General features: G+C 38.1%; 1 protein-coding gene and 1 long non-coding RNA gene across 3 annotated transcripts; both read left to right on the top strand.

The window, feature by feature from the left end:
- Nucleotides 1-680: 680 nt before the first annotated feature.
- LOC309501770 (uncharacterized protein) lies at nt 681-11,767 on the top strand. 2 transcript variants are annotated; one of them, XM_082174020.1, is made up of 3 exons: nt 681-785; nt 902-1,117; nt 8,850-11,767. In XM_082174020.1, the coding sequence occupies exons 2-3, from the start codon at nt 1,021-1,023 to the stop codon at nt 10,277-10,279; spliced, it is 1,527 nt and encodes a 508-aa protein (XP_082030146.1). In that variant the 5' UTR covers nt 681-785; nt 902-1,020; the 3' UTR covers nt 10,280-11,767. The 2 variants fall into 2 exon arrangements, with proteins under 2 accessions (XP_082030146.1, XP_082030147.1); XM_082174021.1 differs by having other exon boundaries at nt 705-744; nt 971-1,117.
- An 8,017-nt stretch (nt 11,768-19,784) lies between these two features.
- On the top strand, nt 19,785-20,325 carry LOC309500251. Its single transcript, XR_014206515.1, has 3 exons — nt 19,785-19,884; nt 20,090-20,172; nt 20,225-20,325. It is a non-coding gene; the product is annotated as an uncharacterized lncRNA (long non-coding RNA).
- Nucleotides 20,326-23,745: the final 3,420 nt, after the last annotated feature.

Genomic DNA, 23,745 nt, shown 5'->3' with positions numbered 1-23,745 from the left:
TATTCCAACATTAACTTAAACACACGCTTTCATAGAAGAAGTATTTTTACATTTCTGTGTTGATTTGGAAAATATTATTTTGTAATGTATTGTAATAATTTACCAAAACCTGGTTGTTACTTGAAAATTTTTTTGTTTCCCTTTACTAGTCTTTGTCTTTATAAAGCCAATTTAACTTAGTGAAGACCCTGTCTGTGCACAAGTAAAATAAATACATTCGAAAAAGATGTTAAAGAATGATTTTATTACATCTTAATAAATGTTGCTACTTTGTCTATGTATAGCTAATTTGCACATATATTATAATTTGTACACATGTTGCAACAGTGTGGGTGGGTAGCTGACAGATGTTGGTATATTGTAATAAAATGTTGGTTTTCCAATACAAACAGTCTGAGAAATTGAAGGAGATGCAAAAAGGGTTTCACCCGTCCTCAATCTCCCCCTAATGTTGAAGCACACTTTAAAAACAAAAACTGAACAGTTCAAAACAAAATTGTGTTCTTTTTTTTATATGTATTTTTTATTTTTTTAAAGATGATCAAGTGATTCAAGATTTTCTTTACGTAAATTGCAGTTTCAATTTATCATTACCAAATTTAGAAGTGAAATGTTTAAGCAGGAAGTCTTTTGTTTTGCCTCCAGGAAGCGCCCTGATGTCATGACGTCGACGCCGGGATTCCTCAGTCGGCTGTTATTCCACAGGGAGAAGGTGTTTTGTTTTTGAGCCTTTCAGTATATAAGGTGTGTTAAACGATCGGGTTTCAACTAATGCGTTTCACGTGGTAATATTACTTTTGCTCATTTTGCGTTGGTAATATGAAATTAATGTATTCAACATAATATTGTAATGCTTGCTGTCTCTCGTAAATAGCGCCAAATTGTATTGTTTCCTGTAAAGCGCATCCACGCACGAGGAACAGTTACACATCAGTGATTACATTTTTCTACTCCTTTCTATTGAGAAAAGTAAAATATTCTTCGAGAAAAGTAAAGTTAGAAGGAAAAAATCTTCGTGACATGGACATAAAGGTGGAGTTTATTAAAGAGGAGCGTGAAGACACGAGCGATCCCGAATCCTGCAGAGTGAAAGATGAAGAAACTGAGGAACAAATAGGTTGGTGTTTATTCTGAGTTACTCAATAACTGTTGAGATACTTTACAGTACATTTACATGATATTGTGCATTTGAGAGCATTCAAGCTACAAGGGAAAACTGTAAAAAAAAAAAAACTTTAGATTTTTTTTTACCACATTTGACTTGTTAAAGTACTACTGGGAAGTCCATTTACGAGTTGAGAAGTCGTGTTTACTACATCAGGTGCGCTCAATTCTCTTAATTAATTACACAAAAATACAGCAAGGTTTTTGTACTTCTAGAAAATGAAGAACAAACAAACGTGCATCAGGTGGTTTGCTTTCTAACTTTTTTTAAAAAATTAATTTATGAAGCCACTGTAAGCTTTATTGTTACATAATTTGTTTTATTGCAATGCTGTTATACTTTGTCAGGTTTTTATTTGCAACAAAAAAGCGAATTCCTTTTTTCTTTTTTTTCTTTTTTGCCTGACGATGTCACTGCTAAATACCTATAAATATTGTGGTATTCCATCACATTTCTGACTGACATGCCATCAACTTGTAAAAATCAGGGCTTAAAGAAAATCCTGAGCTTCCCACTCATATTTACGACTTTGTGGTAGCATTCATGTGCTTTCAAATCGTAATGATCTTTTTGACAGGACATGAAGACACCTTTAGAACAGTGTTTCTCCGACTGTGGAATAGTACCACAAGTGGGCAAAACCATTGGACTGACACAGAGTGTGAATGTCGCTTTAGGGAAAACAAATGTGTGCATTTTAATGTTAAATTCATCAATCTGGTGCACTTTGAGAGTTCAAAATGAAAAGCTCCAACCCATATTCAGTGTGCAAATTAAACAAAGAAAAAATCAAACCTCTTTTAGTTGTGTCTGTCTACATTTCACTACTACATAATAATAGTTATAATATTAATCCCATGACAGTAATGGCTATATATTGTAAAACAAATGCACTGAAAAATAAAGGACGGTCATTAAAGCGGTAATGTTTGCACTTAGGTTTTATTACGCATTTAGGAGAGTATTGCAAGAAGCTGCTTACATTAACCTTACTTTAGAAAAATAAATAAATACAATCATGATTTTTCATGAAAAATTATGTTAGAATTGTTGGCCTAAAATACCTTCGGTATCAGCTTGTTTTCATCAATGGTATAATTAATACAATTACAATTAATTTGGTTTGTCGGGATTAATTTGTGTTCATAATCAGTAAAAAAAAAAAAAAAAAACTCTTCTAACAAGAATAAACACATATGAACAATTCAATTATTATTGTATTAATCATTTTTATATCTTGAAACTACCCAAGCAGTGTTTCACGCTCAGATGTGATGGCGGAATGAATACATTACCAAAATGTGATTGCAGAATATATTTAAATTATCCATCAAATTGTAATTTTCTCCTTACTGTCTTGCGAGTGAACAATAATGCCTGACCAGTAAATTACTTGGTGAACAAAGAAAACATTTTGGCATTAGGGATTGGAATTAGTTAATGCCTAAAAATGTAAAAGTTTTACCTTATAAATAGAATTTAGTTTAATTAAAAAATTTGTCGCCGGAGTGAATGGGAACATGATTTATTGAAAACATTTGAAAAAATATAAGTGTTTCTTAAGTCAATACTTTTTTTAATGGCTTGTCAACTTTCCATTCCTCCGCTGCGTGATTCTAGTCAGCGCTGGATTGTTGTCAGTGCCAAACACATTTTTGAGCACGTGAATGCTGATTCTTGTCAGCGCTGGATTCTTGTCAGTGCTTGAGCGCTGGTCTATGACTGGAAAAATAATAGAGTCGTTGCAAAAGTAACGATACATAGCTCAGGCTACATGTTGCATTAAACTGGAAGAAGAATCACAAGCGTATCGGTGAGAACACTCATTTAAACAGCATATACACACACCCGAACTGAACTGCACATCATATTTTTGACATTATTGATACTACTTTCAATCGTAATGCAATAGAAATGAACACAAAAAACCTGCCTAGTGCCTTCCTACAACACTGACGGTGGACTTGCGGTCAGGAGTAGAGCGGCTGCTGACGTATTCTTTCACGCGCACACACAATACGACATCACACTCTGCGCATATGTTTTACAACATAATTTAACATATACATAGTCCTAACACTTTTTAAATAGCCTACTTAAAGTGTTTATTACAAATAAATGACTAAATGCTTAAAATGAATAAAAGTAAATGAACAAAAATTTGTGTTACATATTTAAACTCGTGAACGAGTTAAACCCTGAACGCCCCCCTTTCAAAAATCTTGCTTCCAACAATCTTGCATCGTTGTTCTTTGAAGGCCCCCGTTGAGAACCACTACTCTAGCGTCTGTAATTATTAAAGCTAAATAAGAGTACTATTTAAATATGAAGTCTGCATGCTCTGCACGTCTCTGTGTGAATGAGTGTATACATACTCAAGCATGTTCGATGCTTGAGGTGTTTTTAGCGTCTGTCGTCTCACTAAATAAGGAGTGAACACATGAACTCTGAGTCACTCCACTACTCACTTTTCAACAGTTTATTTGATAAAACTAACTACTACACAAAGTCTAAGGTCTTCATGACAAACCGTCAAAATTAAAGTTTGTTTTAACTTGAAGAAATTACTTGGAAAAACTTGAAATTATAATAGAAATATATGACTCTTGTACTGTAGAATGTTCTGAAAATTATTTTATTAGATTTTTGGCTATACTTTATACCAGAACTTGAATTGAACTTTATTCTAAGAGCTTGTGACTAAACCTCATAATGGATCCTCAAACTGTCGGCAATACCTCATAGAGTAGCTCCACCCGCCTTAATCGTGAATGAAGTCCTGCACATATTTTGGAGACTGTCTAATAATAAAAAATATTATTGTTATAATAATTAATTTATAATGATAAATATGGTTGTTTGAATTTAAATACAGCATTTTCTTAATTTAAAACACGATGTGTATAAAGACTAATGTTTTATGTTTTTGAGAAGTGGAGAAGAGTGTCTTAGGCCGCATCCACACGTAGCCAGAGCTTTCCCTATCCGATCTTTTTTTTTTTTCTCGTTCTAACATTTTTTTCGTAAACATGCCGTCGTCTCAAGAAATATCTGTGTACACGCGAAACCACTGAAACCGACTCAAAACGATGTAGTTTACATGTTAGACCAGTGTGTTGCGCTGTAATTCTGCCACAGAGATACACTAAAAACATAGAAGACTTGGAGCATGCACATAAACCTTGCGCGCTGCTCACAATAGTAACAGGCTCAGTAGCTTATTTAAAAAAATATATGTTTTACCAAGAACTTTATTGAGCAATATAAACAACCATAAATGGCCTGGTACAAAATATGTAATGTCATAATCAGACAACAGACAAGCATCATAGCATAAGAAAGAAAATGTAAATAAGCGTTCCTGCAAAATTAGCCAAAAAGGCCCACCCAAATTAAATTGCCATTCTTGAACCATTTGGAGTATATGCATCTTTTGAAAGGAGACACTTTGAGGTTTGTTCCCAAACAGTCAGAATCATTGTAAAGGCGGCCGCACACCGCTCAGCGCTCAGCTCAGCTCAGCGCTGCGCCACGTCTAGGACAACTCTCACCTGAAAATCTGATAACATCAGCAATTTTCTGATTTCTGTAAATAAATATAAAACTAAATGTATATTGCAGCTCAGGGTGAAGTCCGTATATACATTAACTACGATTTGAGACACACACATGTAAATTTAATATAAAACTATGTAAATGGCGCTCTGTGGCGCGGCAGGATTTTGAACACGGTCCTGAGCCGCCGCGGACAGACGCCGCCGGTGTGTGTACTCTCATAGAGAATAGTGTGTTCGAATTTAAAAGACGTGGCGCTGCGCGGCGCGCCGCCGAGCTGCGAGTCCGGTGTGCGACCCCCTTAAGTCTTACTGGTATTGAGTAATAGAACTTTGAACACACTAAAAAAGGGGGAAAAAATTTCCGTGTAAACAGATGCCTGCAGATAACTACAGCTGGGAGCTATTAGCTGGAAAACACAATGGGATCCCAGCATGAAGCCTTACAAAACCCAGTTTAAAATTTTATAACAATACTTTAGAAAATGAGTGTTTTACACGTTTATCTAAGTTTGTCTAGGCGCTTGTCTCACTTGGAGACTCCAAATGACCCTTTGTAACCACAGACACATAACATGCTGCTATTCTTGAATGCTTTACTCTACAGTCATAATTTTGGGCTCTAATGAAAGGTTACACTTAGTGAATCTGGATAAGGAATATAATAGCTCTGTCAGTAATTGCTGACACATAGTAACTGAAGCATAAACACATTATAGTGTTTTTTTATTTTTTTTTATTCTTGAAACCAAACTTTTTACAAATAAAGAGACAAAACAAGTGCTATGGTATTAAAACACTCTAATATTAGAACTCACATTATATAAAAATAAATAAATATATATATATATATATATATATATATATATTAGGGCTGGGAATCGATAAAAAAAAAAAAACTAATTAATTGCACAATTTCTGTAATTAATTGCGCTTCCCCCAAGCTTGCAATCATCAATATTTAAACTTAGAATCACCTAATTAAACAACACAGGAAAAAAAGGGAACAGAAAATAGCCCTATATTAAAATATTAAACATCAATATATCAATATATTATTCTTTTTCAATAATCAATCAACATAATCAATTTAACAGATTATTATTATTATTATTATTGTATTAATTATTAAAACAAAATATAGTCCTACAAAGCTATTATTACCAGAGCATGTGATCAGAGCAGGTCAATTTACCATTGTTGCCCAGCATGACTATACCAGCTCAGCAAACAGAAGTCAACAGAGAAATTTCACGTTACTTGAGTGGACTTTACTTTTCCAGTGCTTAGTACATGATTGAAGCCTTTGGGCCATTAACGACAGAGCCGCCGACACACACACACACACACATACATACACACACACACACGGAACGGAGAGCGCGCCGCTGCTGGGCCATTAACGACAGAGCGAGCCGACACACACACGCACGCGCGCGCGCGGAGCACAGAGCGCGCCGACACACATACACACACACACGCACGTGCGCGCGGAGCACAGAGCGCGACGCACATACCGAGCGGAAAAGACCCGCTCATGAAAGCTGCCCGAGAATGAAACCTGACCGCCGAACATGGAGGGGCGGGACGGCATATTTCGGCCTTTTTAATAGCAGACGCAACAGGAAATCATTAAAACGAGGCAAAAAAAAAGTGCTGCGTCAATTGCGTTATTTTTTTTTAACGCGTTAAACATTTCAAATTAATCGCAAAGATTAACGCGTTAATTCCCCCAGCCCTAATATATATATATATATATATATATATATATATATATATATATATATATATATATATACACACACACACATGTATGTATTTCAAACGATTTACAAATTATATGTTTCAGAATCAAAGAAAATATCTCTTCCAGGGGCACATCTGGTACTCAAACAAAACTATGGTGCTCTACAACAGATCCCAGCTAAAATTTTCCAACGGTTATTAGCAACATGCCAATCATAGCAATCCCGATTTGGAACAAAGCACAAAGGCACATCACAGGAGGAGCACTTTATTGGTGTCTTTGCCTGGCAGTGTTTGCACCTCAGACTACCTGCAGTGCTGTGTCCAGTGATGCACAGGCTTGTGATGTGCTGTGAGTGGAGTGGGTGATGGAGCAGGTCTGCCAGCTGCTGCTGCCAGCTCCTCAACAAGTGTCTCCCTAAAGGCCTTCTGGTGCATGGGTACCTCTCCTTTACCTTTAGTGATGTCCTTGTAGAGAAGGAAGGCATTCACAATAGCAATGTCCATGAAGTGATAAAAAAATGTCTTGTGGATGACTTTGTAATAACGTATTAGGGCATCAGATAGGTCCACTCCACCCATGCACCTGTTTGGACATAAAAACATGAAGGTTGTACTCCTTCACTGCTGGTGGAACAGAGATGTCCTTCAACACCCAGCGCCCATCTGGATCTCTGACTCTCCTCTGAACAGTGTCCCCCGCATGGGCTGTGTGGAGTGTGGAACACATGAACACGTCCCTTGTATCTCGCCACTGGACAAAGAGGAGGGAGTCCTTCCGGATCCATCTTATACTCCCACGGGGAGATTTAGAGTCCAAAACATTGATTTTTGTTCTTGGAAACCCAATTCTGTTTGTGCGTATGGTTCCGCACGCCCAGATCCTCTTCTTAAGGAGGTCACAGAAAAGAGAGGGACTGGTGTAGAAATGATCTACAAACAACTTGTAGCCTGTGCCAAGCAACTGTGTGTCAAGAAGCTCCATCACAGACTCATAACTGAGCCCCTTGCCACTTTTTCCTTGCAGCTTCACTTCATATACAAAGAAGTCCCAAGTGTACCCATTGCTTGAGTCTGCAAGAACAAAAAGTTTGTATCCCCAGCGAACAGGCTTATTTTTCATGGCCTGCTTTAGCCCAGTGCTTTTGAGGCACCCATCCTCTCATCAATGGAAATTTCTTGGCCAGGGTGAAAGTTCCTTTTGCAGGCATCCCTCATCTCCATGTACAGTGGCTTCATTTTGCAGAGGCGATCAAATTGTGATGTTCCTCTTCTCTGCTCATTAGCAGCATCGTCCACCATGCTACTGAGGTGAAGGGAGCGGCAGATCCGAAGAAACTTCTTTCCTGTGATAACCTTTTTAGGGAACGGCAAGCTGTAGAGATTACCCCCTCGCCAGAAATCCGTTATTGAAGGGAGTTTCACAATACCCATGTAAATGACCATGGCCATGAATGCAAAAATATCCTGCAAGGTAACGTCAATCCACGGGTTGGATGGCTTTGAATAGTGAGTTGATCCAAAGTCATTCGTGTTTTTAATTATTGTCTGTAACAGGATGTTTGAAAAAAAAAAGTTGGAAAAACTGGAGAACTGTTTAGGCTGCTGTACGAATGAGCTGAGGTCCTGGTGCATTGGTGGGTCTGAAGGTAGGCTGTGGTGGTGTCACGTCTGGAATGTCAACATCATTCCATCCATCTTCAGAAGTGCTAGATGACATTTCAACATGACTGTTGCTGCCAGATCTCCCCCTGCCTCTCCCCCTAAAAAATAAAGTGGAAATAATTAAAAGGCATCTATCAGTACTGCAAATGTCCATGATTGCTGCGTTCACAGTCACTGTTTGACAACAGCATTTGGTTACAGGTTTGAGTCTTTAATTATTATTTTTTTCATTCAGCTGATTAAAGTTGCGGTTCAACTTTATTTCGATAGTCCACTTTAGACATTCTACTAACTATAAATAACTTTTCAACTACATGTCAACTAAATCTCATTAGAGTATTAGTAGACTGTTAGGTTATGGTTAGGTGTTAGGGTTAGGGTTAGAATAAGTTGACATGTAGTTGCAAAGTGACTTTTTCCAAATTTTCCCTAGAGTGGTTGAGCCAAGGTCCAAACCCAATATAGTCTTGACCTGAAAAGTTTCTGACTTAGAATAATTTGGATATTTTACTGATTTTATGACATCAAAATGCATCTAAAATGACCATAACTTTGATAACATAACATAACAATGACCTTTGTGCACAATAAAGATCAAACAAAAGAAACAGAAAGAAATGTTAATTTGTCTTTTGCTCTCTTTAATTGGGCTTCACTTTTTTGTATTTTTTATTTCACCTTTCTTGAACTAATATTTGTCAATTTAATGTTACTTCTAGGCCTGATGAAAGAAGTGAAAGAGGAAGGTCAAGAAACGAATGAAGTGGAGGACAACTATCATTTCCAGATACCTGAAAATTTCGTAACTGAAGAACCTTTTAGTAATGTACAGTCTGAAAATTTCTCACAAAAAGGACACCTTGGGGATCACATAAAAAAACAAACCAGAAAGAAGACTTTCACATGCCCTCAATGTGGTAAGGGTTTCAGACGTAAAGGGCACCTTAATGTTCACTTAAAAATTCACTCTGAAGAGAGAGCTTTTACTTGCCTTCAGTGTGGAAAGGGATTTACAGATGAAGAAAACCTTATGCGTCACATGAAAATGCACACTGGAGAGCTTTTCTCGTGTAATCAGTGTGGAATGAGTTTCATTAGTAAATTAACTCTTCAGAATCACATGAAAACTCACTCTGGAGGGAGGCCTTTCTCATGCCAACAATGTAATAAGAGTTTCAGTCATAAGGGACATTTTAATTTTCACATGAGAAGTCACAATGGAGAGAAGCCTTTCTCATGCCCTCAGTGTGGAAAGAGATTTATTCATAGAGGACACCTTAATGAACACATACGAATTCACACTGGAGAGAAGCCGTTCACGTGCCATCAGTGCGGAAAGAGTTTCACACAAAAAGCAAGCCTCTCATGGCACAAGAGGATTCATACATATAAAGAACTTTTCACATGCCAACAGTGTGGGAAAAGTTTCACAAATACAAGAGAACTTAAGGTTCACTTAAGATTGCACACCATAGAGAGCCCTTTAACATGCCTTCTGTGTGGAAAAAGTTTCACAAATGAAGAAAAACTGAAGTGTCACATTGGAATCCACACTAAAGAGAATCATTACACATGCCATCAGTGTGGTAAGAGTTTCATTCATAGAGGACACCTTAATGATCACCTGAGAGTTCACACTGGAGAGAAGCCGTTTGCATGCCATCAGTGTGGAAAGAGGTTCAGTCGTAAAAGAAGCCTTAATTGGCACATGAGATATCACACAGAAGAACTTCTCGCATGTCATCAGTGTGGAAAGAGTTTTGCAAATGAAAGAGAACTTAAGCTTCACAGAAGTATTCACACTGGAGAGAAGCTGTTTGCATGCCATCACTGTGGAAAGAGTTTCATTCATAGAGGACACCTTAATGTTCACACGAGAATTCACACCGGTGTGAAGCCGTTCACATGCCGTCAGTGTGGAAAGAGTTTCACACATAAAGGAAGCCTTACGTGGCATATGAGAAATCACACTGAAGAGGACATTTGGCATCAAAGTGGGGGGAATTTCACAAATAAAGAAAATCCTGAGAGTAACATAAATATTCACACTGGAGAGAAGCCTTACACGTGCCCATTGTGTGAAAAGAGTTTCACTCGTCAAGTAACCCTTCAGAGTCATGTAGAAACTCATTTTGAAGAGAATCCTTAAATATGCCCTCAATAAAAAATAAATAAAAAAAAACCTTTGATCAAGGGAACCCTTGGGAGAAACAAGGCAGGTTTTTTCTTTTACTACTACCACTTTATGAAAAATTTGCCTTTGGCTTGCTATTGTGGGCATAACAAGAATTTGGTAATATATAAACATATTTTTCATGAAGGTTTAAATGGAACTGTTAAATGATTACTTGTGGAAGATATCATATGTTATGAAACAATGTACATTATCATCAAACATGTAAATCATGTAAATAAAATAAAGTTGACTTGCATATTTTTCTCTTTGCATGTAATTATTTTCTGTTAAATTAAAAGGAGGCCTGTCAACAAAATAAAAGCAATTCATTTTAAATACTTGCATGTAGTTAATGCTTTAACAATTACAGTTCATTTTAATATCAAACTACAAACTGCAAAAGGTGGGTTCCTGCAAAAAATCTTTTTGAATCACACTTAGTAGTAAAATGGATTGTGTTCACACTTAAAGTTTTGGAGAAGGCAGCAAATGGATAATATTGCTTTCCTTACTTTTTCTACTCAACTCATTACCAAAACAAGGAGTTGTGCACCATCTGTGAATGTGGGATCTTGAGCTGAATTTGAATTTAGGTAGAAAACAACAACAAATTATTCTGCAGAATTCAAAATATATTTTTAAGAGTGTTTGTAACCAAACAACTTTGATTCCTTTTGGCTTAAGTACAATGGTTACCAACATTCTTCAAAATACTTTTATGTTCCACAGGAGAAAGTCAGTCATACAGGTTTGGAAAAAAAAAGTTCAAGTATAAAAGCACATTTATTAATACCAATTAAACTTTTTGGAACACCAGCCAAAACTTGGTCAAAATGTTTGTTACTTAAGTCTTTTCAAGTGCCCATTTTTGCTGCTTAGCAATGTGTCTCTTTCTTGCTATATGTTCTTCCTCTGTGGCTTCAAGCCTTTTCTCTGCAGAATTTGTAGTTGGCTGGCAGTCGAACTCCATCCTCCTCTCTCGGACTCTCAGCAACTTCCTTTGTCGCTGGGCCTTGTCTCTTACTCCTGCAGAACTGCACAGGTCTTGTCTACCTCCCCAAACTTATCATCCCTCCTGAACATTTCTATGGCACTCTGATTCCTGGACAGCAAAGTGTACTTGACAGTCTGGATGGAACTGAATGTATCGATGTTCATGCTGGTGCGTCTTGGGTCTATAATGTCACCCATCAGATTGAAGGACGATTCCACCAAGGGACCATGGAAGATGGACAAGGCAGCTTTTACAGCTTGGCACAGGCCTGGATATTTTCCTGTTTCAAAGACTGAGGCCCATCATGTCACAATATCATTTACGTCTGTGAAAGTTGGCAGGGTCTGGTCCACACTATAATGAAGAATCTCCTGGTGAGTGTCAGCATCAGGTGGCAGCATGTGTCTCAACATTTGTGTGAGCTTCTTTAATTCAAACCCAGTCTGAGAGTGCCCTCTCACAACTGGATCTATGGCAGACAAACACTGCAGGGTCTTGCTCTGTAAAGGCAGCTTTTTCTGCAGGTATTTGGCACATGTAATGTATGCCCTGGAGACTTGTTGAAGGAATGGCTTCAGCAGCTGAAACAGATCAACAACAAGCACACATGCACTAGTGTACATATAATCATACAAACACAGCAGATGCTCCAAATTAATCATTCCAGTTACTCACAGGGTGTTGTGGATGAGCCACTCTGAAACGATCCGCGTCTCGTCCAACATACATTTATCTTGCAGGTAGCAGTTTGCCATCAAAGTCCAGAGTAGTCAGAGCTTTGGGCATTGGATTCAGGTGTTCAGACTGGACAAAGCAGGCAAGGACGTTTATGAAAACTTGCAGCTGTTTGTTGTGCAGTTTACAACATGTCTAAGGTCCTAGAAAGAAAGTGTTCTCAGTAGTTATTAAACATGAGATTGCTATAATTTCTTTTTTGAGGCCAGCCACCACAGAATTCAGTTAAATTTTTATCATCATAATCCAAATGTCATAATTTGGGATTTAAAAAGTTTAAATTTTTTATTTATTTATTCTGATTAGATAAAAAGTTTGACGGGATATGTACCATTCATTTGAGTCAAATTGTCAGTGGAGGACTCAATCTGTAACTCACCTGGAACACCATGACATATTCTTTAAGGATTGGCAGCACTCCTGTTTAAACACTGAGGTGCAGTTGTGGAGGCTTAATGCCACACTTTCTGAACCACCCTCTTCTTCCGGTCTTTTCCCAGCTGCGTCATTCCTGAAGAAAATAAATAAATAAAATCAAGGGCTCTTGAAAATAATTTGGTTACCATAGTGCAGGTAGGCAATCAGAACCAAAGAATAACAACTGTGATGAGTTACCTTTTTTTGCTGAGGTCTTCGTGAAAGAACCGAATCTGTGTCTGTGCCTATTCGCTTACGTTGTAATCAGCAAACAGCTGCTGCAGGGGGTCCTTGTAGAGTGTCTTCTCTGTCCATGAAGCCATAGTAAAGGATCTTGTAGGCAGGAAGCAACCTCTGGGTGCTAATGGCAACATCATAAGCCAATAGCCAGTGGTGCTGAACAAACCTTTTGGGAGCTAAACCAGGAATACTCATGAACTCACATATCTCTCTGAGGTACGTCAGCTGATAAAAAGAGACAATGGAAAACATTTGTTAAGATCACTAAGGTCACATGTTCTTGGTGACATGCTGAAGACACACTGTAACTTTTACAGGGTAAAATTAAGTTTAGTGTAAAGGCAATCATTGTAGTCAGTAGCAGGCTGAAAAGTGCTTTATTAATGAATTTGAATGTTATTAGCTAACCTGGTCTGAGGCCCATTGATGATCTGAATGCAGGTCACTGAACAGCTTTTCAAGGTGGTTGCTGAAAGGAGCTGCAGCATTGTGAATATGGTGCATACTATCAACATCAAAAAGAGCTGGACAGTGGTTTTGTCGCACTCTTGTTTCCAACCCCATCTTACTGCCTTGCATATTACCACAGGAGTCCATCAGCATGCTGACAAGGTTGGACCATGGGCTGTTTTTATCCTCAAAGAACTTAGCAAGCAACAAAAGAGCTCAAAAAAGCGAAGGTGTTCCACATCAACAGTCTTTCCGGTCAGGGTTGAAGTAACTAATCAGGATGGAAAGCACCTTTTTATCTCCATTGGTAGTACTCTCATCAAGGTTGATAGAAAATGGATACTTCTGTGAATTGTTAAAGATCTTCTCTGAAAATGTATAGCCCAATCCATGTACCATTTTGTAAGCTGCTGATGTTTGTGACAGCCTCAATCCACTCAGCGCTACTTTGTCTGCAGCCAGAGTTTGGGCCAGCTTCACCATCACTGGTGCAAAGGTAAAAGGAAGTGAATGTTCTGCAAGAGTAGCGTGAACTATTGCCTAGACAAAAAAATAAATGAAATAAATGTTATGATGTCATCAGTAAAACTTGCAAATGCTTTTTATTACAACCCTGTGACTGTATGGTTGAATATTTGTGAACTTTCATTGCTATTGTAAAGCTAGAAAAGCATCTATGTGTTTAAATATGTATTTGATCTAGTTTAACTCTAGATGAATTGACTAAACACACTCTGTACAATTGGTCCTGATAATTTACTATGGCAAATGTCAAGTGGCCTATCAACAGTTATAATTTAGTGACCCAAAAAACTACAAGGCTATTTAATCAATACTCTCCATTAGCAATTTGCTGAAATGCAGGTACAGGCACCCTAACTCGCTCTCTCATGGCTTCAGGGCCCTTAGGATCAACTGCACTTTGGGTTGGGACTGGAAGGACACTGGCTGTAGTCATTATAGTGCACACTTTTGTAGTACTGGTTTTGCTGTGTGCCAAGAGGGCATGAGAACCTTTGTTGCTGTAATTAATTTCATTTTTTTTTAAATACTGTGACAGCGGGAAGCTGTGCTGAACTCCTTTCACCTCTGTTTTGGCCTCAACCTTCAGCCAGGACCAGTTTCATCTGCACCTCAGCCTTGACTCAATCTGTGCTACATAAATAGCATCCTCCTCTTTGAGCTCTCTCATTCTGCAAAAAAATTGCCCAGATATCAGCTGGATTCATTCATGGCTCCTTTTTCATCAAATTTACAGAGGTCCTATTTTTGAATATTAGCCCACAGAACATCCTCAACACAATCTTACAGAAGTTAAAAAGGCTCAGTACTAGGACCGTTGCTCTTCACCCTGTACATGCTACCCTTGGGAGAGATCATGAGGAAACATGGTGTTAGTTTGCACTGTTATACTGATGATACTCAGCTCTATATTTCTTCACGCCCTGACAAAACTTACCAGAAATAAAAAATGTATAACGACAAACTTAGGACCTGTTTACACCTGGTATTTAGTTAAGACCGGGGTAAAGCAAGGAAAACTACAATTTACCTCAAGGCAACATAATGAACAACACTCATCTCATTCGTAGAGGTGGAAAAACAAGTTATTTGTGACATGCAAGATTTATTGTATTAAAATTTAAATACAAAAGAAAAGGCATGAGAGTCGGCTGTTTTTGTCAATTTTAAGTTTTAATAAAAAATATTTGCGATTTTAATATAAGTACATGGTTAAATATTTTACCACTTGCTTGAGCAACTTTATATATAAATCTATATAGAAGAAGCATTGAATAATACGTTGTTTAAATTGTGTTTAAACGTGAATACGTCTATTAAAGACATAAACAAAAAAAACATTCATTTACCCACCCCATAGACACTCCCCTCGAAGAAATCAGGATAGAAGTGGTTGAAAGTGGACGAAAGAGACGGATTAAAACACCAGGTGTAAACGGGTAACGTTATGTGTCTCCCTCGTCAACTTGTGTTCGATCGACCAAAACGCATCTTAATACCAGCTGTAAACAGAGCCTTACTTGACTTAATAACAGACTAAACTTGATTTGGCAAACTTAACCTTGCTAAAGTTTATTTAAAAGCATTACATCGTTGGTAGCAAACTTAACTCCGAATTGTTGATGTATCACGAAAAGTTGTCCATGGAAAAGAAGAGGGTGGCCTTATCTTGATTCTGATTGATCAAAAGGATATGCAAGGATGATTGCGTCAGCTCGAGAGATGGTCTCGCCCCAGCCTGAGCTTGCAATTTCCGTCCGTCCGACCCCCCGAAAAAAACTCTTCGGATCTGCACGATTTGCATAAATTACATATTTTGATTCAAAACGGTGAATTTCGCCGAAAGGCGACTAGTTTGCAGGTATGTTGCTTTTTTCGGGGAGTACTCTGGGTTAAGGCAAAATTCTGAGCTCGGAGCCCTCCCCTCAGACAGCACACCAAATATGGCAATTTCTTCACATATTGTACTAGACAGTTAGGATGGCTTTCCTCTCCCAGCATTTTCAAAACGTGTTCCTGCAGAAATTGGTCACATTGAGCAGTGAGTTCAGGTATTCACATACAGTACAATTACCATTATTGGGGGAACTGAAAGTCTCAGTATCACCTCTGAATAATAGACCATGCTCAGACAAAAAAAAATGTATGGTAGCTACAACCCCTTTTAAGCACACCCAGTACTGGCACTCCAATTTTAACTGAACCCTCAGGCCCGCATCAATCTGCCCCTTTTCAGATGCCCTTGACACCCAAGTTACCATGCACTCTCTGTGTTTTTCAGAGTTCTTATGATCAGGAATGCGATTGTGCGCGTTTCCAGTCACTGTATCCAGAAGGTCCAGAAAATGATGAAATGCCTCCAAACAGTTTACAAAACACAGATCCTTGGATTGGAGATTACACAACAGACTCACCATTCACAAGTTTTCGGCTGAAAAGGCAGTTTGAAAGCGTCCGTTTTTGGTTTTTATATTGTTTTTCAGAAGCAGGAAAATAACAGTTGCGATTCTGACATGGCACTGGTCCTTTTCTGATCCAATCATTTGGCTTTCTATGTCAGTTACAGCAGGCCAACATCCTGGGTCAACACAGTAGATGTATTTTTTCCATGCAGTCTGATCCGATATGGTGTCTGGTATAAGAGCCGGTGCCAATATTTCATTGTCCTTCAGAATATGTGTGTCATATTCATCTAAAGTGGCAAGTAAGCATTGATAAAAACCCTTGCTTTCTAACTGATTGTAGGATCTGAGAGCAGATCGGACAGAGATGATTCGTTCAAACAGAACAATCTAGGCCCATAAATTATGTGGGCGCCATTCAGTCTAAGCTAACTAATGAATCCCCCAGCTAAACAGGGTTATGGGCACAACCTGTGAAGAGCCCATGCCCTTTTTTTGTTGTTGTTGGTGGTGGTGTTTTTTCTTTCTTTCAATAAGTCAGTGCTATTGGTCACCCTTTACATCTGTCTGTCTGTTTTAAAAATATTTAGCCAATAAAAAGTATTAAAAAGAGCTTGTGACTAAATCGGTTTGGATCCTCAAACTGTCAGTAAACCTCATAACTCCACCCCCTCTATGGATGAACTGAAGTTTTGCAGCAGCCGCACAGCAAACAGCAGCTGAACGAAGTCTTGCAAGGGTAAATAAAAATCTTGTTTAAAGAAGTACAGCGTTTTCTTTACGTAAGAAACACTATGTCTATAAAGGCTTATATTTTATGTATTTGAGGTCTGAGACACATGGGACTGGAGAGAGAGGGCTAGCATTTGCCATCTAGTCATAGCCAATAGCCTACACATATCACTACGCCTTAAATGGTCTGTGCATACAGTAGCATTTCATCTTTTATAAAATTAGATTTTGGCCAAATGTATTTTACAACAGGAAAAACTGAGCACCCATATTGCAACAACAAACTTTGTAACCTGTTCATGAAAACGTAATGTGAAGTTGCCATTTTAACGACAGACAAAATGCACATTTGCACATTCACTGGTCAAAAACCCTGTAACTGCATTTGAGTTTAAAGGGATACTCCACTTTTTTCGGAAATATGCTCATTTTACAACTCCCCCAGAGTTAAACAGTTGAGTTTTACCGTTTTAGAATCCATTCAGCCGAACTCCGGGTCTGACGGTACCACCTTTAGCATAGCTTAGCATAGATCATTGACTAAGATCGACGGAAAATGAAAAGTTGCGCTTTTCTAAGCCTATATGGCTAGGAACTACTCTCATTCCGGCGTAATAATCAAGGAACTGTGCGGCCGTACCATGGGTGCAGCAGGTGTAGTGATATGACGAAGCTTGCACAGGGAGCGTGCCTTGTAGCATGGAGACATTTGTAAGAGACGATTTAGATGACATTTACTTTGGTGCTGATCCCGAACCGTATTTATTTGAACCGGAATACACTGAAGATGAGCTTTTGGAACGTGAAAGGCAAGAAAGTATGGCTGAACAGACTGGGGAAGAAGGGAGGAAGAGAGCAGATTCGAAATGGTGGTGCAAGTGTGGGTCTTGCCAACCTATGCCAACCGAAAGTGAGTACCAACCGAAAATCCACTCACTTTACCTAATTTGCCGCCTAAAAACTACACAAACTTAGTCCCGGTCATGTTGGAAGTTACCGAGCTGGGGACTATTTTCAGGTGCTTCGTCATATCACTACGCCTGCTGCAACCATGGTACGGCCGCACAGTTCCTTGATTATTACGCCGGAATGAGAGTAGATCCTAGCCATATAGGCTTAGAAAATCGCAACTTTTCATTTTCCGTCGATCTTAGTACACGGTTTAACTACAGAAGAGTCAAGTTTTAAATAGGAAAAATATTGAAACTCTTTGGTTATTTTTAAAGAAATGCTACTGGGCTCGTCAGAATCAATGATCTATGCTAAGCTATGCTAAAAGTTGTACCGCCAGACCCGGAGTTCGGCTGAATGGATTCTAAAACGGTAAAACTCAACTGTTTAACTCTGGGGGAGTTGTAAAATGAGCATATTTCCGAAAAAAGTGGAGTATCCCTTTAACACAAAGCGACTAAGTGATCCTCATCACCAAGGTAAAAATATATTTCTAAGAAATGTCTTCTTTGATTTATGATTGCTGATACTCTTAATTTATTAACATTTAATCATATTATGGTCCATATTAAAATCCAGCCCTAACCTGGCCCTGGCCCTTGGTGTTCAAGCCCTAACCTGGCCCCATCCCGACAACGTCTGCAAATTTTCAGCCTGAACCCGACCCGACCCGACCCGAGACCAACATCAGTATCACTTTAGGCTCTCTCTGATGCGCGCTGTCTCTGCTACACGCACACACATACACACGCTACTAAGAGGTAAACTTTTATTATAGGCCTCAAACATAACAACCACCACCGACAATTATGCATGTCGGTATATATGCATATATATTATGCATATATGAGTGGTTCAGCATGGCAGGCATTATCATGGCTAAAATGTCAAAATCACTTAAAACAGTGGTTCTTAATCCTGGCCTAAGGACCTACCACTCTCCAGATTTTGTATGCCTCCCTTATTAAACACACCTAAATCAGATCATCAGCTTGTTAGGTGAGAGCTCCATGAACTGAACAGAGTGTGTCAGATAAGGGTACTACAAAATGTTCAGTGAAAAGTGGGTGCCCAGGAACACCAGACATGTCTATTAACCAGTAGGAGCACCAGGATAAATCCTGTTTGCCTAGCAGTTTTGTACTGCTGACCTAAACATTCATGTATGTATTTATTTATTTATCTTATTTATGTATTATATTATTTCCTGCTGACGCACCAAAGTTATTTCTGAATTTGGCATTCAATAATAAATGATAAATCCACTTAGTTTTAAGTTTTCTCTTACATTCTTAGAATCTTTTTGTTCCGCTGTATCCATTTTTACACTTTTATGCCTGTTTAGTCGGTTTCTTTGATTACAAATGATCACCTATTTCTAATTAAATCATTATTACCATCATTAAAGCACTGATTAGATCCACACTTTGTGTACTGATTATTGGCCTTACTCAAGGCAATCTCTACCTCGAGGACCACATGAGTGACACTGATCTGGAGAAGGATCAGAAGGAGTTGGGATCATCCAACCCCACACTCTAAGAAATAAATCCGTAAAATAACAGAAAAAGTACTGGCAGCTCATTACCCGGACTTTGTCCCGTAATTCAAAAACGGAAATGTGCCCACAGTAAATAAAACAGAAATCTTCTGTCATTTAATGGTGTATCTATAGTAAAAAAAAAAAAAAAACGATAAAACGGTACTGTACTTTTCCTACAGTAAAAATAAAACTTATGAATTTAGGCAATATACCTACAGCAAATAGAAATTTTACTTTTCTGTTAGTTAACAGTGTACCTATAATGATAATAACTCTTGTTGAAAACATTCCAAACAAAAATATAGACCCATTTCCCTGGAGGTGGCCTTCTATTATGCCTTTTATTATGGCCTTTTATTATGGTGTCATCTTGGAGATGTAATGCAACACGGAGGGCTTGTTCGGAAAGTTTGGTCATAGACACAGTGATATTTTGTTCTCTAAGCTGAAATAAATGCTCTTACATAAAATGGTCATAAATATTAATTCATTTTTTATTATTTATTCATATCCAATATTTTGTCAAACCACTGGTGTATTAAACAGTAAAGTAGTGTAGATAAAACAACAACATTGGGACATCTCTCAAAAAGTATATTTTTTGGAATCATTGTTTTAGATTGTCACTAGTTTGGGTCAAAATGACCAATTTCACAGTTTAACAACTGAAACACGCATAAACATTTTCTTTTGAGAATGACACTTGACGTCATAGTTGACATATAAATATTAAAAAAAATATTGACCCTGTTGTCCAGAATAGCAATGAAACCAAACCCAACCCAGTTCAGGAACAGAGTGCAGATTAAGTGGAAAAAAAGTGATGCATGCATTCTACAGCTACTGTGTGAAAAATAATCAATATGCTGTCAAAAAACATGTTTGTACTATAACAGTTTGTTGTATCACAGTAAATGGAATGAACTATTAAGAACAAAACACAATTTAACAATTCCATCGTTTTGAGTGCCTAGTTGGTGATGGGAGTACAATAGCATGCCTGTTGAGACTGAGACACACAAACACACCACACACTCATTTCTCCCCAGTCCAGATGCTACTTCTATGGCTGTAAAACGAAAACAAAATATTAATTAGCAAATGGATCTTGCTGAGGTGCTTTAAATAGCATTGAACATGTATCCCAAGAAATTAACTTGGAACATAAATGGCATTTCACTTCCTCCTTATCTTTGACTTTAGTGAAATTAAGCCAAGCCTTTCACTGCATCGCACATTCAGCCATCCTAGCAAACAACCAAGTGACCAAATGAGAAATGAAGCAAGCAAGGGTGTAAGGACAGCCTGCATGATAGAAGGAAACTCTGCGATGTGTGATAACATTGATATATTGAGATGACAATATGACTTGCCATAAATAAACAAACACTAAGGTATGCATATTAGCTCCGTGGTTGTTTTTAAATTCAGAATAGGACTAGAATTTCATATTTTAATTATAACTTGCTAGAGCAGCAGCAAAGTCACTATACAAACTCAATATCTGACATCACAATACTGGGCAACATTTGCATAAGAATGAAGCACTCGGGCATCAGTCCTTCCTCCTCCTCTCTCTCTGCTGTTATTTCCTGCCTGCAGGTAACGTTACCTGGTAGAGAGGAACGGCCGGTTTGTCTCAGCCAGCAGCTGAGTTTACAGAGTTGTGCCAAATGTACAAGATTTCAACAGAATAAGACAGTGTGAGTAACAAAGGAGTTTGTGTAATGACCTTTAAATCTTCCAAGAATTCTGGAAGTCACTCAGGTCCGACAGGAATCGAAGCAGTTTTGGTGGAATGTTGTACTGTTTTGTGCCCTTTTTTTCTGCTTTAGACCCACGTTCTGGATTGATACCCAGCAGGCTCCTGTGGCAACACAAAAAATGTATCATGTCACTTTGGCATGGCATTGCAAAACTAAGTATACTATAAAATGGACAATAAACTTTGTCAAAACATAGGCCTACCTCTGGAGAAATTCCAGAGTCAGGGCTGCTCCCTTGGGGTACATGATGTTCAGCATGTAGAAGAGGCTGAACACATAGCTGACAGCAACCAGAGAACAGCTGATGATGTGGTTTACTGTGACTTCATACACTGATATTTTATATCTTCCTTCATCTGCAAAACATGTAAATAACGACAATACATTTTTTAATCAATGAAACAAATATACCTGAATGTTAATAAATAGATCCGATGCAGCACAATTAGGGCACAAGAGATCACTTATTAATTAATTCAGACGTGCGACATGCATAATCAGCCACTGCTGTGTCGCACAGTCAGCGGCACTGTCATTAAAATCTTTTGAAAAAAATAGCTTTCCCTTCCACATCTTGCAAAGCGCAATTGCTGCTTTTTTTTTCCTTGAAAGTTGCGGTGTTAGCGGCATTTTCGGAGGTCCCGCAGTAAGCTAAACACAGAAGTGTCAGAGTACAGCACGTGATGCGTCTGAGCGAATCACGTTAGCAGAAACCAGCAGTAGCCAATGAGATTTCGTCATTAGCTTTAAATCCCCCTTTGGACATTCACGATTGGTTACTGATAGAAAGGAAATGCCCATATTTGGGTTGCATAGCGTTGTGCAGGAGACTCAGAGCTTTACAACGATACCGATCATGACAGACTTCAGTAAACAGACGGATCTCGGCATGACGCGTTGGAATGCTAACTTCTTGGTAAATTCGGGAGAAACTTACTGCCGCAAGTAAATAAAATGTAACAAAATAAACATCTTAATGTACAGTGGTGTGAAAAAGTGTTTGCCCCCTTGGAAAAAATATGATCAAATATGGCTGTAAAAAATAAATCTGCATTTTTTATTCTTTTGATATTTTATTTTAAAAATGTGCAAAAATCTAACCTTTCATTGACGTAAAATAATTGAAAGTGGGGGGAAAATCACATTATGAAATAAATATTTTTTTCCAAAACACGTTGGGAACAATTGTTTGCCCCCTTTTATTAAATAATTTTTGCAACCTCTTTTTTCCAAGATAACAGCTCTTGAGTTTTCTCCTATAATGCCTGATGAGTTTGGAGAACACCTGACAAGAGATCAGAGCCCATTCCTCCATACAGAATCTCTCCATCCTGTTCTCCATAATAAGATTTCTAGAACAGGCTGTCATCTGTTGGTATTTTATCGAATCCGTGATGCCATGTATCTGAACAAGATGTCCAGGACCTCTGGCAGAAAATTAGGCCCACAGCATTAAAGATACAGCAGAGTATTTCATTTTACACATTGGGTACTTTTTTATCCCTGTGTGCACCAAACCCCATCTTAAGTGTTTGCTGCCAAAAAAGCTAATGTTTTTGTTTCATCTGACCATAGAACCCATCCCGTTTGAAGTTCCAGTCGTGTCAGTTACTTTTCAAATGTTCTATGGTCAGATAACGTGATACACGTTACAACTAGTGGTGGGCGATACTGCAAAATTTGGTATCGATCCGATACCAATACGATACTTTTTTACTTAAAAAAAAATACTTTTGTGTAGGGGAGAGCAGTATGTCATTATTTCTGAGGTGAATGAATGATCAATTCTTTAGGCAATATTTTTTTATTAATGTATTGAAGTGCACAAAATTATTAGTTATTAGGCACTCTAGAATGAATGCTTTACAGCCTTTAAAGGGACATTGTGTAGGAATTTCTCCCATCTAGTGGTGAAATTGTATTTTGCATTCAAACGAATAATGCTCTCCAGCGCCTCGCTTTTTCAAATGCGCGTTGCATCTATGGTTGCCGTTATGTACCAAAAAGCTATGACAGGATGTCTTATAATAGCACTTCGAGTTTTTCATCGGGTGAACAGGTTTGTTATTTAAAACAAACTGGAACTTGAAACAACGAAAAAAAGAATGTTACAGTTATCAATTACTGACTGTGAAAAACATTAACTATGGTAATTAGTAGTAATGCCGCCTTTACTCGTTATATTTTTTTGAAGTACGTGCATTGTTAGATATCATCATCATCATCAGAGCCTTCTCTAACGTTACTTTACTCAATAGCTGCTATTCATCAAAGAGCCTGTTTAACTTTTAACTATAAATGTTCGACTGTCTATATAATAAAGTACACAACCAAGCAATGAAAAAAAGCTTGTAATTAAGACCATAACATTGATTTACCTGTCGAGAAGAAAGCAGGAAACTTCAGCGTCTCTTTTGAAAGCTTTCTCCTGGATTAGCTATCCCGACATTAAAGGTAGGGTAGGTAATCCTGTTCAGAAACACTTTTTTTTATACTGGGTGAAATGGTCCTTCCATCCTGATAGTAGTCAATACATTATGTGTTTAGAAAAAGGAATGAAAAAAATCAGACCTCTGTAGCAGCTGCAGGACAGTAAAAACTCTGACCAATCACTGCCATTCGGTGCGAATGTAAAGAACCAATCAGATGCCTTCATGTCTCGTGCCCGCCCCGAGCCCCACTGCGCG

This window comes from Leuciscus leuciscus (genome assembly GCF_965113295.1).
Source record: "Leuciscus leuciscus genome assembly, chromosome: 6".
Lineage (NCBI taxonomy): Eukaryota > Metazoa > Chordata > Actinopteri > Cypriniformes > Leuciscidae > Leuciscus > Leuciscus leuciscus.
This window is presented reverse-complemented; position numbering and strand designations above follow the sequence as displayed.

Coding starts and splice junctions, on each gene's coding strand:
- LOC309501770 (XM_082174020.1), top strand. CDS start 1,021: ATGGACATAAAGGTGGAGTTTATTAAAGAGGAGCGTGAAGACACGAGC. Junction 1,118..8,849: donor AGAAACTGAGGAACAAATAG/GTTGGTGTTTAT, acceptor TGTTACTTCTAG/GCCTGATGAAAGAAGTGAAA.